This window comes from Sminthopsis crassicaudata, chromosome X, assembly GCF_048593235.1.
Source record: "Sminthopsis crassicaudata isolate SCR6 chromosome X, ASM4859323v1, whole genome shotgun sequence".
Taxonomy (NCBI): domain Eukaryota; kingdom Metazoa; phylum Chordata; class Mammalia; order Dasyuromorphia; family Dasyuridae; genus Sminthopsis; species Sminthopsis crassicaudata.
In genome coordinates this window covers 2,831,029-2,842,839 of record NC_133623.1, presented here as the reverse complement: position 1 = coordinate 2,842,839, position 11,811 = coordinate 2,831,029, and the positions used below count along the sequence as shown (strand labels likewise).

The following is an 11,811-nucleotide window of genomic DNA, read 5'->3' as shown; positions in this document are numbered from 1 at the left end:
CTCGTGATTCCCCCAGCAGAGGAGTGGGTTCAGAACTCAGAACAGACCCCGGAGCCTGGCTGGGCCAGTCCTTTGAGCCCCTTCTCTGGCCGGGCTCCTCGTTACTCAGCTGCTCTAGCCATCTCTTGGTCTGGCACCCTAGAGGAAGCCCCAGCTCTAGGCTCTCTCACTTGTCCCAATAGAGACGCCTGAGGTGTGGGCAAAGAAAAAAAGGGGGGCTTCAAAGAGAGATGGGGAGGGGGGAAGGAGAGACAGAGATGGAGATGGGGAGAGGACCAAAGGGGAGAGAAAGGAGGTAGAGGGAGGGAGAGACAGAGACAGAGACACAAAGAGATGGAGACAGGGAAATAGACAAACCCCTTGAGGAAAGGGGTGGAAAGTGGCCAGAAAGGGCCCCAGGGTATCTTCCTGCTCTGTCCCAGCCTGAGTGCCCTTCAGACACAGGTCAAGCTAGGACAGGTGGGCACCCAGACGCCCTCGTGGCACCTCGCTGGGACACGGGCCGCAGCTTCCAGGATGCCACGTTCATTGTTGTGTGTCTGGGCCTGGCTGGCACACGGTAGCAGCCGCACACTCACCAGTCTAACATGTGGGCTCACTGAGGCAGAGCAGCCTTGGCGAGGGGGGCGGGCACCATGTTTCAGAGTCCCTCCCACAGACTGTTCAGAGAAAACCGCACTGTGGAGGCACCAGGGATTCCCCCCCCCCCTTGGTACATCAGGTCTGAGAGGGCCCGGAGCTCCTTCTTTAATCCGTTGTGGGATGGAACCCCAGGCCTTGCTGGCATACCAGGCTCATGGTGCAAGGCCATGGACTTAGGCCACGACATGCATGTGTGTGCACGCGCACACACACACACACAAGGATAAATACATGAAACAGACACGCACCTGTACCCACATCTGTGCCCGCCCACCCCCCCCAACTCCAGGAGAGGATGAAGCTGGCAGGCTGTGGAGGAGGGATGAAGGCACCATCGGAGGTTTCCATGGGCTGACGTGTGGGGGGGGGAGCCCTTGGGGACCTCGCTGCGGGGACCACTCTTGGGCCATCTACATGGCTCGCCAGACCTCTCTTCTCTTTGGTTCTTCCCTCCCCCAAAGAGTGCCACCTCCCTTCCCCAGTTGAGTTTCCCTCAAAGCCCAATGGTTACTCCGTGGCCTGCCGTGGCTGGCGCCACAGTGCCCCTCTGTGCCTGGTGTGGGATCTGCATTCTGCATCTAGGAAAGGAGTTGGGCCTAAGACCGTACTCACTTCTACCTGACTATAGATGAAGTAGGTGCCGTCCACCAGTACCTCCAGCTCCCCACTGCGGGGGTGCAGTTTAAACACCTTGGGGTTCATGGTGATGCGAGACCAGTCATTGAGTACTCCACCTGAAAGATCTCAGTATGAGAGAATGGCAGTCACTCAGTACATGTCAGAAAAACAGCACCGTCACCCAACCCACCACGGCCGCCCGACTCCCTCAGTTCCATCCTCTCCCTCAGAGGCACCACAAGGCCAGTGGGGACAGAGCGCCCAGCCCCGGGCTTCCTCCTCCTCCCCTCAGAGAGATCACTCCAAGGTCAAGTTCATACGGGGTGAGCCAGGCCTCTGGGGTCCACCATCTTCTCAGCTCTGAGACCTAAGTCTTTTGATTTGGAACCAGAGGACTTCGGATCTGATTCCCACTCAGCCTCCCCTTCGGAGCAGAGTGGCACCGGGCAGGCCCGGACCAGAGTCCCGCTGGAGCCTTCAGTCTCTTTGTTGAGAGGCAAACCAAGGAGGTCAAAGTGGATGATCTGTCAGGTTCCTGCTCGGGGATTCTCTTACTTTTGTGACTTCCTAAGAGGGATCTGAGAGCTGGGTCTTCCTTATCTTGGGGTGGGTTTATGTATGGGGGTGTGAGCTTCTGTGTGTGTGTGGGGTGTGTGTGTGTGTGTATGTGTGTGTGTATGTGTGTATGTGTATGTGTGTTTGCGTATGTGTATGTGTGTGTATATGTGTATATGTGTGTGTATATATGTGTGTATGTGTGTGTATATGTGTATGTGTATATGTGTGTGTGAGTGTGTATGTGTATGTGTGTGTATATGTGTGTGTATGTGTGTATGTGTATGTATATGTGTGTGTGTGTGTGTGTTTCCATAGCTTCCTAGATCTAGAACTAGATGAAACCCTGAAGATCATCTATTCCAATCCCTAGCCCCTCCCCATTTTACAGATGAGGAAACAGGCCTGTGCAATTGAAATGCCTCGTTTAGGCCACATGAAAACCAGGGCTCACCCTTCACTTGGCAACCCTCTTCCTCCTATGCTTTTCTAAGTAGGCCTATTGGTCCACGGGTGTTCATTAAGCACTTCTCCTATGTGTCAAGGCTGTGCCAAGGGATGGGGATGCGCTAAAGAGGGCCCTTGCCCTCAAGGGGGAAGCCAGCCTGCAGATCACTGCAGAAGGGCAGCCGGGGACAGAGCCCGGGCGGCCCCCACATCCCACAAACTTGGCTTTACGTGAGAATTCCCTGAAACTAGCTGACGAGAACATTGCTTGCTACCATCAGCCAAAGGAAGAGAGCCCCTGTGCGAGCGGGCCTTGCTAACTCCCCAAATGGGGCACGGCAGGAAGGGCATTGGACGGCAGCGGGCAGGTGTCTGCACTGAGGCCTTATGGGTGCCCCTCTTATGCAGGCTGAGTGAAGTGGGCAGGGGGCACATTCACTTGAGGTACAGATCCAGAGCTGTTTGTGGATGGAAGGTGGGCTCAGAATACAGGAAGAAACTAGAGATGGTGGGGGGGGGGCTTCTGGGAGAGGCTGGAGGAGGGAGGAAGGGGGAACTGGGGCTGAGAGCTGAAGTATGCTCAGGACCCAAAGGGGCAGTGAGGGGGAGAGCCTCCGGCTGCTTCTTCTGGCCAAGGAGCTTACGGAACCATAGAGATGATAGGTGCCCACTCTGCTCACTCATTTTGCCCCGACAGGGAGCTCGGGCCTGTTTCCTGGTGCCTCGGTGTGAGGGCGGCCCCCACTCCCTAAGACCTTCCCCACAGGAGGAAGAGCCTGGGGATTGCCTCTGGCCCTTCCTTCTACCCAGACCACTATCATTTGAAATAAGACTTCCCAAGCGGATGGGAAAATCCTTAGACTTCCTGTCCCTGGGGGCACCTTTTCCCAAAGCCTGTTGGCCAAGCTTCTCCCTGAGGACTGCTGGAAGAAAGGATTCTACCATCTGATTTTAGGGAGTTCACTGAGGGGGCCTCCTTATCTCATCTACTTGGGGACTGGGAGCTAGGTCCAAGGACCAATTCCAAGCCTCCGCCTGAAGCCTAGAGCAGGGCAGGCAGCTTGCCAGAAATGGCGCGGGGTGCTCTGAGGGCCAGGGAGCTGGCGCTGCTCAGAGATCTTCCCACCTCCTCCCCCTCTGGAAGCCTGGGGCCAGATGCCCCATGTGGAGAGAGCAGAGGAAGGGAAGTCCCCAGGCTAGGTCCTCCTCTGTCAAAGCAGAGAGGAATCCTCCTCCTTGGGGTGTTGCCCCAAAGACATGGGGAAAGTCAGAGAAGCCTGTGTGGGGCCCCCAGAGGTGGGTGGCGGGGCCTGCCGGAGCTCCTCGGGGAGGGGCTGGCTCACTGCTTCCCTCCAGCTCCGCCACTGGGACCTAAAGGCCTTCCTTCCAGCTAACATCACGTGGCTCTGTGGCGGCGTGTGCATGTGTGTGTTCCTGAATGTCTTGGGCAGGTGCAGCTCATGGGTTAGAGGAAGACCAAGGCCTGGGGGAGGAATTACTTCCCTGGGGAAGGAGGGAGAGGAGGAGGGCTGGGGGAGCTGGCCTCACCCAGAGCACCTCCTGAGATTCTTACCATTCTTCACTTGGATGGCAGAGCCTTGGCCTTGGAGATGCACCACGGCGGGCTGCAAGGGAGAGAAGGGCAGAGTGGATGCTGAGGGCTCATGGGCCGAACCTCCTGCACTCTCACCCCAGCCCCCTTTGTCTGGCCCAGAGGGAGGGTGAGGAGGGGCTGGTGGGGGAAGCTCGGAGAAGGAGGAGAAGGCTTCCTTCCACACGTGGCCAGACTCAATTGGCCACACAATGGGAAGGCATCTGTATTGGTGAAGCCCAGGTACTGCTGGGAAAGGCAGGAGGCCTTAGCATGGGGGCACCAGGGCTGCTCCCATCTGCTGAGGACCAAGGAAAGGCCCGCGAGGGCCACTCAGACACCTTGGACACTTCCCGCATTCGAGGTGGGGTGGCCCGGACAGGGATGAGTCCCCAAAGCCGTGGCTGCCCATTGGACTGGCATGGTTGGCACAGCAGCTGTGGCCTTGGCACTGCAGTCAGAAGACCCTGGGAGGCACCTTGGGCTCACCTTCTCATTGGGAGGGGAAGCTGAGGGAAGGAGGGGAAGGAGGGAAGGAAAGGAGTGAGGAGCAACCCCGGTTCTTGTCGCCCTCTGACTCACCTGGATCTCTCGAGCTCCAGCCTTGTCGGTTGCACCTGGAAGAGATAGCGGGGCTTCAGGTCGGTAGCGGCAGCCAGGCTAGCCTGCTTGGGCCCTAGTGGCAGCGCCAGTCCGACCTTCCTTCTGCCAGATGGCGGCTCCAGCAGCAGTTCCCTGGAGGGGAGCCCCCCTCCTTCCAGGCCCCACCAAAGAGCCGCCCTCAGGGCCCAGGGCTTAACAAATTTCCCAGGCCAGGAGCCTCAATGGCCACGCTTTGGGCAAGAGGAGCTGTGGGGGCCTAGACACTGAGGTTTGAGTCCCAGCTCCATCACTTACTAGTTCCAAGTCCCTGCTCCTCTCCAGGGACTCAGTTTCCTTCCCTGTTAAAATGACATTGCTGCTTGCCTTGACTGCCGTAGATTAGCCATGTTTAGTGGTGTGGAGGCCACCCAGCATCCCGTAGCTAGCACATTGTGGGCTTGATGGGGGAGGCTGGGGACAGGAGGCAGCTCCAATGAGCCCAGACAGAGCTCCCCATGAGCCTTCACTCACGGGAGGCCTCCATCACCGGGGAGACAGGGGAGATGCTGTGGGGATTCTCTTGGAGGCTTGGCCCTGCTCCTTCTCCAGGGGGAAAGGATCTCAGTTTCCACTCCCTGCCCATCCCTGACCACTTGCCAACTGCTTTTGCTTTTGGGGGCTGGCCAAGAAGCTTCTATTTTCATGGACCAAAATTCTGCTGGTAACCGGATCCAGCACAGCTTTGAGCTCCGCCATCCCCCACTCGGAGGCCACCCCGAAGCCCGCCATTCCCCATTCTGGGTGCTCAAACCCCTTCTAGCTTTCGGCAGGAGTCTTATCAGCATTTGGGACTCAAAGCTGCGAGTCCCTTTCTCTGCTGGGAAGCCTCAGGCACGTGGTCACACCGGAGCCAGATGCACAGAGAGGGCAGGAGGCCCCTGGTGGACAAGCCCCTTTACCCCCCAGGCTCAGGCAGCTCTGGTCAGCTTCTCCCCAAACGCCCCAAGCTGAGTGAAGGGCAAGAGGCTCCCGCACCCCCACTTCCTCACCACAGTTCCTCTGGCTACAGAGAGGGGAGACAGAGGCACTCACCTGAGGGGCCTTGCAACCCTGGGGGGCCTTGAGGCCCGGGGGGCCCAGGGGGGCCAGGAGGTCCCATGACTGTTGTGCCGGGGATGCCAGGGATTCCTGGGATGCCTGGAGGCCCCTGGGGGCCTGGAGGCCCAGGGGGTCCTGGGGGACCGTTTGGCCCAGGAGGGCCGGCCTTTTTTCCTGAGAAAACAAAAGCAAACCAAGATTTGACATCAGACCATTGTCGAGCATCTGGGGCAAACTGATACACTGCTGCCTTCTCCTTGGTCTCTGCCTCCCAATCTGTTACCCTTCTGGGGCCTCAGACAAGGCTCGGGGCAATGTGCCCACCTTCTGAAACTCAGGCAGGCGTGGGGCTGCTAACCCTTCATGGGCCTGAAAATCCCAAGGCAGTCTGGGAAAGCCAGCCTCCCTTTAAGTCTTGTCCGGGTTGTGCCTTTTTAGTCAGTCCACCACAATCTCAAGGTCTCCCACCCTTCAGCTCAGGCCTTCGAACATTTCTGCTCATGCCACACGAGGGAATGAAGTGGCTGGCTTGGAAGGCACGTGACAGGGGCTGGCCTGTGGGGGAGGGCAGAGCCAGGGCAGTTGGTGGGGCAGGGAAGCTGCAAAGCCAAAGCTAAAGCCTTGCTGGACGGGGCAGCTTCCGAGGGCAGACTCTCTGCCACGTTTACTCATCACAGAGGGTTTGCCTTTGGGCACGTGGCTGGAAGCTTCTGGCTCCCCGGGCCTCCTCCAGGGAGGCAGGCCTTGGGCAGCAGCATGTGGCATTGCTACAGAAGGGCCCTGCCACGGAGAAGCAGTCGCCTTGGGCCTCCCAGGCCTCGAAGAACCCTCGGCAGGGAGGCTGGGGGGAGGGGGGGGAATGACGACACTCTGCCTTTGGCATCCAGGATGCACTTTTGGAGCCTGGCTCGCTCTCTTTAGAGCTGGGGACCCTTGGGCAAGCCAATTTATCTCCCTCACCCTCAGTTTCTCCATGCTCAAAACGAGTGCACTAGATGAACTTCAACCCCCTTCATCTCCCAAATCCTATCTGCCCTGAGATGGCAATGCACGGAAAGCGTGCTTTGGAGTCTTTCTGGAGGAGCAGTGCGGCGCCCCTGGGCGAGGTGAGGAGGCGGTGGGAGAAGAGAGGCCCGTTCAGCTGCCAGCAGGTCAAAGGCAGCCAGGGACCGGGACTGGGATGGGGTTTGGTCTCCAATGCGAAAGGCATTGCATTTCTGGTCGGGACTAAATTTGGGGCCAGTCCGGCACTGATCAGTCACCAACTCTGGGCAATCCTGCATCTACAACATGTCTCACATTCGCCCCTTTCTCACTACTTGTGTGGCTACTGGCCTAGTCTGGGCTCAGGAAGCAGGAAGTCGGTGGGAAGGGCCTTGGAGCCAATGAGGACACCAAGACCTCTCAACCCCTCCCATCAAGGAGACCTCATCAGTGCCGGAGAAAATGTCCGGCCTGGTGTGACAGGGAACGGGGGACAGCTGAAAGATGGGAGCAAAGGTTTCAGCCTCTACCTGGCTCAGCAAGGAGGGTGCCCCTCCTGACCCTTTCTGCCTGGCCTAAAAAGTGGGCAGAGAAGTAAAGCCAAGAGTGGGAGTCAGAACAGACTGAGGCTTATGGTCAGTGGGGTGTTTTGGGAGGTGGCTGGCTTGCCACCGCCAAAGACCTTTGAGCAGAGTCTTTGATCACCGTGGAGAATCTGAGTTTCTAAGGTCCCTCTTGGCTGTGACATTCAATGTCACTAAGAGAAGAGGGAAAGCGCGGGAGCTAAGAAGCAAGGGGCATATGTGGAGGCAAGTCAGGGGCCTCACATGGCCTTTGCTTCCTGACTATGGGAAGAAAAACCCTGAAGAGTAAAGAGCAAGTGGGCAGAAAGGGAAAGTGAGGAAATAAGAGAGGAAGGGAACCCACAGTGCCTTAACTCAACAGGGACCTTGCCTTGAAGGGAATCTCACCAGGGAATCATTGCTTCTCTTGACTGGAGGGTGGCTTTCCGGAAAGGCCCTTGGGTTTCTCATGACTTAGTCTGGTTTAATGCTAGAAGTGCAGAGCCTGGAACATAATAGATGCTCAGCAGTGCTCGCTGATTGAGGGAGTCTACTGCAGTGGGGTCACGGCAATGACGCCGAAGATGGCCAAGGCCCAGCGGCCACCTTGGGAAGCTAATTATTGCATGTCACATAGGAGAAAATCATTCAGCCACACACACCAGAAAGAAAAGCAAATGAGGAGACCTTACCCTTTTTCTTGTTTTTAACTGGGCCTGCAAAGAGAAGAACAAAGAAATTAGAATCCCTTGATGTTCCCGGGGAGGGTCAAGGTTTCAAGGCCTCCAAGTCATGTGGCAAAGCCTTCACTTTGATCTTCCACCCACCCTGTGAAGGGGGGAGACGTCTCCCTGTCTCTGCAGCTCTTGATACTCTTGCTTCTCTTAGCTGCCCTGGTATTGCCCTCCCCTGCTTCCACTTCTCTCTGTTCCTTCTCGGGCTCAGATCATCATCCACTAACGGGCAGTTTCCCGCCACCTTCACCATAACTTGCTGCTCTAGTTTCCCCCTCACCTGCTGAGGTGCAGTTCTCCGTTACCATCTTCCACGTCCACAGACCCAGGCTCAGTTCTCTCCTGAACTCCGTTACCCACTGGACAGCTCCACCCGGCCATCTGCCAACATCTCAAAGCCCGCGTGCCCAAAAGGGGGACTCCTTATCTTCTCCCTCAAACTCATGTCTGTTGAAGATGCTACCATAGTCCCAGAAAGTCAGGTTTTATACCTATAAATGGGGGGGTGTCTTGGGGGGAGGGGGTTGAGAGTGGAAAAAGTCTAAGAAGCCCAGCTTTCTAGCATCCCTTCACATATGAGTTCGCTCCCCTCCCTGTTCCTTTCCCACTTCTCTCCACTCCCATCCTAGTGTAGGGCTCCTGGAGGGATCCTTGTCTGCCCCCAGGCTCCCCCTTCTCTAACCCAGCCCTTCTAACATCCCATCTTTGGTTAAAAACAAAAACAAATTTGAAAAACTAATTTACACTTTGTTTATCCTGAATGTAACCTCAATGTTTCCATCCAAACAGGGCTTGATATGAAAATGTGACCTTCTGTTATATAGTTTGTTCTGCAAGTGTGTTTGATATTTCACAGCACAAGCCTTGTTTGTTCCATATGCCCTTCTGAACTTCTTTCTCTCATTTGTGGTGTGAGTGTGTGTGTGTACGTGTGTGTGTGTGTGTGTGGGGGGTGTATGTGTGTGAGTGTGAGTGTGTGTGTGGTATGTGTGTGATGTGTGTGTATGTGTGTGTTGTGTGTGTGAGTGTGTGTGTGTTGTGTGTGTGAGTGTGTGTGTGTACGTGTGTGTGTGTGTTGTGTGTGTGTGGTGTGTGTGTGTGTTGTGTGTGTGTTGTGTGTGTGTGTGTTGTGTGTGTGTGAGTGTGTATGTGTGAGTGTGTGTGTGTTGTGTGTGTGTGTGTGTGTGTGTGGTGTGTGAGTGTATGTGTGTGTGTGTGTGTGTGTGTGTGTGTGTGTAGGGTTTAATGTGGACACGACTGGTGACAAGGGTCACCAACTGCCATTTGCCTATGGATTCAAAGAAAGCCTCATAGATGGAGGGATGGTTTCCCCAAGCCTGGGTTTACTTGGAGACTCTACCCCTTCTCCTCCAAAGCCTTTGGGCCCCAATATGGCCACCTAGCAAGAGTGGGCACAGGAAGGCTTCCTTCCTGCCCTACATGGCCTCCTTATAGCAGAATCTTGCCATATCTCAGGCCAAGGGCCGACGCCCTATCCACTGTGCCATCTAGCTGCCCCTTTGAGTCCATTCTTCACTTAGCAGTCCACGTCTTGCTAAAGTGCAGGTCTGCATCACCCCTTCATTCAATAAACACTGGTGACCTCTGGGATCAAATCGAAAATGCTCTGCCATTTATAGCCCTTCCCAGTGTCTCCAGACTCCTTCCACTCTATAGCCCTCACATCCCCCCCCACCCCACTGAGCACGGTCTCTGATGCAGTGACACCGGTTTCCCCGTGTCTCAAACAAACACTACACTCCATCCCCAGACTCTGGCCATTTTTACCGGTCATTCCCCATGACTGGAAGTCTCTCCCTCCTCATCTTTGCCCACCGGCTTCCTCCAAGTCCCAGTGAACCTTTCCTGATTGCCCTTTGACCCTCACACCGTCCCTCTGGTGATCATCCCCAATTTGTCCTTCCCGTAGCTTGCCCATATACAGCTGATCTCATCTGTTCCTCATGACAAACTGGCGTAGTAGGCAATGAGTTTCTCAGGATGCCCATTTGGAGACAGACTACCAAGGGACTTTGCTTAAGGTCAAGGATCAGAGCAAAGGCCCCGCTGACTTTGAGGCCGAGCTGCCACTCGCCTGGGAGAATGGGGCCCGATGCTTGAGAGAGGATTGTCATCTCCAGGGCAAAAAGAGGGCAGCGGCAGTTTCTTTGGCACATCGTGCTTTAATTTGTTAGTTATTATAAGAGGATGGATGATGGTAATCCATCCATGTGGGGAACACATGCCCGCCTAGGGTAATTTAGCAGAAGTGAATGGGCGCTTAAAAAGAAGTGTCAACAGTTTCACTGACAGTGAAGTCACAGACAATTTCGGGGAAATCACTTCTAAGGAAACCGATTCCAAGCGTTTCAGGGAACTTAGGCGATCCAACTCGCTTTTAGAATAGTCCCCACTTGGGGGACGGCCACTTTCTGAACGCAGAGACCTTTAGGATTTCTCCCTAAAGTCATGGGCGCGGCCAGGGAAAGCAAGAGAACGAAGCCCCAAAGGTGCCAGCGGCCCTGGTCCGAAGCCTGGGTGGGTTTTGTCCAGCGAGTCACTTGACCCCAGTGGACCTCAGTTTCCTCATGGATTTGTTGTAAGGAATGAGAGTGTGATTTTTAAGAGTGGGATCCTCTGGGTTTTTCTCTCACAGCCATTCCCAATGTCTCCCCCCTCCCATTCTCCCAATTAACTTTGTCCTTGTCAAAAGTGACTGAAAAGAAGGCCCCTGTTTTGCCCCTGGGACTGTCCACTTCTCCAGTAGGGAGAGGAGATGTGCTTCATCACATGTTCTTTGGGCCTGAGCTCGGGCCACTGTATTTAACCTGCTCCTTTTGTTTCGGTGGCTGTTGTCATGGTCCCTGGAGGTAGGGAGACCAGAGTTCACATCTGACCTTAGCTACTTAGTAGCTGTATGGCCTTGGGTAAGTTGCTTAACTTTGATTTGCCTCAGTTTCCTCATCTGTAAAATAACAGCATCTACTTGCGAAGGGTTGTTTGATGATCAAGTGAGGTCAGATTTGTAAAGCATTTAGCACAGTGTGGAGCATATAGTAGGACACACACACACACACACACACACACACACACACACACACACACACACACACATAGGCACGCAAAGGCTCGTTCCCTTCCTCTCCCCTTCTGTTCACTTCAGGCTGCATTAGATAAGGCAAGTCTTCACAAGTGTCTCTGGACTTCTCAAATGTTTGGTTTCTTCATGATGCCTTTATTGTCTCCCCTTGCTTTTGTTGCCACAAACGGCACTGCTGGGAATCTCTGGATTTTCATTGGGTCTTTCTTTTGCCTTTGACCTCCTTGGTGGGGACTTCCATCAAGGACATCGTCTCCACGGTTGGGTGACCAGGGCCACGCGCCGTCATCTGGAAGCCTTCAGCACACTCAGCTGCCTCTCTGGGACCTCTACAGTCTGTCCCAGCTCTGGCAAGTTCTTCCAAGGGCTGAACAGTCAGTTCAGTGGAGCTGTGGTGCTTCTCTTCCCTATTAGCGTCCCGGAGCCACAGGCTCAGACAAGGGTCTCACCACCTCATCGACTTCCTTCCAGCTAGTCAGGGAGAGGCAGCCTGGAGCGCAGGGAGGGAGGGAAGGAAGGGCTAGGGATGGAGGGGGCTGGCTGGCAGATGCTGGCAGTACTAGAATGGACTGAATTTTCATTTTCCAAAGGCCCCACAGTGAGCCCTCAGTTTCCATTCAGTCTCCAAGGCTGCTCTAACTCAGCACCATGTGAGTTCTAACCAAAGAAAGAGGTGAGGAGCCTAGGGATCTAGGCAGGATGGAATTCCATCGATTCCAAGAGGAACAAGGGAAGGAAAAGCACATGAGATGGCCCTGTCTGTGGCCCTAGGACAATACCCACAGCTCTGCCAGACAAGACCTGAGTGGGATGAGCCTTTTACACACTCACAAGAATACTTGTGATGTGGGAAATCATGGGGGTTTCGGTGGCCCTCCAGAGACGTCAAAGCGAAGG

General features: G+C 55.2%; 1 protein-coding gene across 1 annotated transcript in view; it reads right to left on the bottom strand.

Annotated features, from left to right (window-relative positions):
- The window catches only part of EDA (ectodysplasin A), a 173,428-nt gene that overhangs the window by 10,435 nt on the left and 151,182 nt on the right, over positions 1-11,811 (bottom strand). Inside the window, exons 4-8 of the mRNA XM_074277650.1 lie at positions 7,773-7,796; positions 5,528-5,707; positions 4,436-4,470; positions 3,836-3,887; positions 1,255-1,376 (exon numbers count right to left, since the gene is read on the bottom strand). Of these exons, the coding sequence (XP_074133751.1) occupies positions 1,255-1,376; positions 3,836-3,887; positions 4,436-4,470; positions 5,528-5,707; positions 7,773-7,796 (413 nt within the window). The remainder of the gene's footprint in view (positions 1-1,254; positions 1,377-3,835; positions 3,888-4,435; positions 4,471-5,527; positions 5,708-7,772; positions 7,797-11,811) is intronic.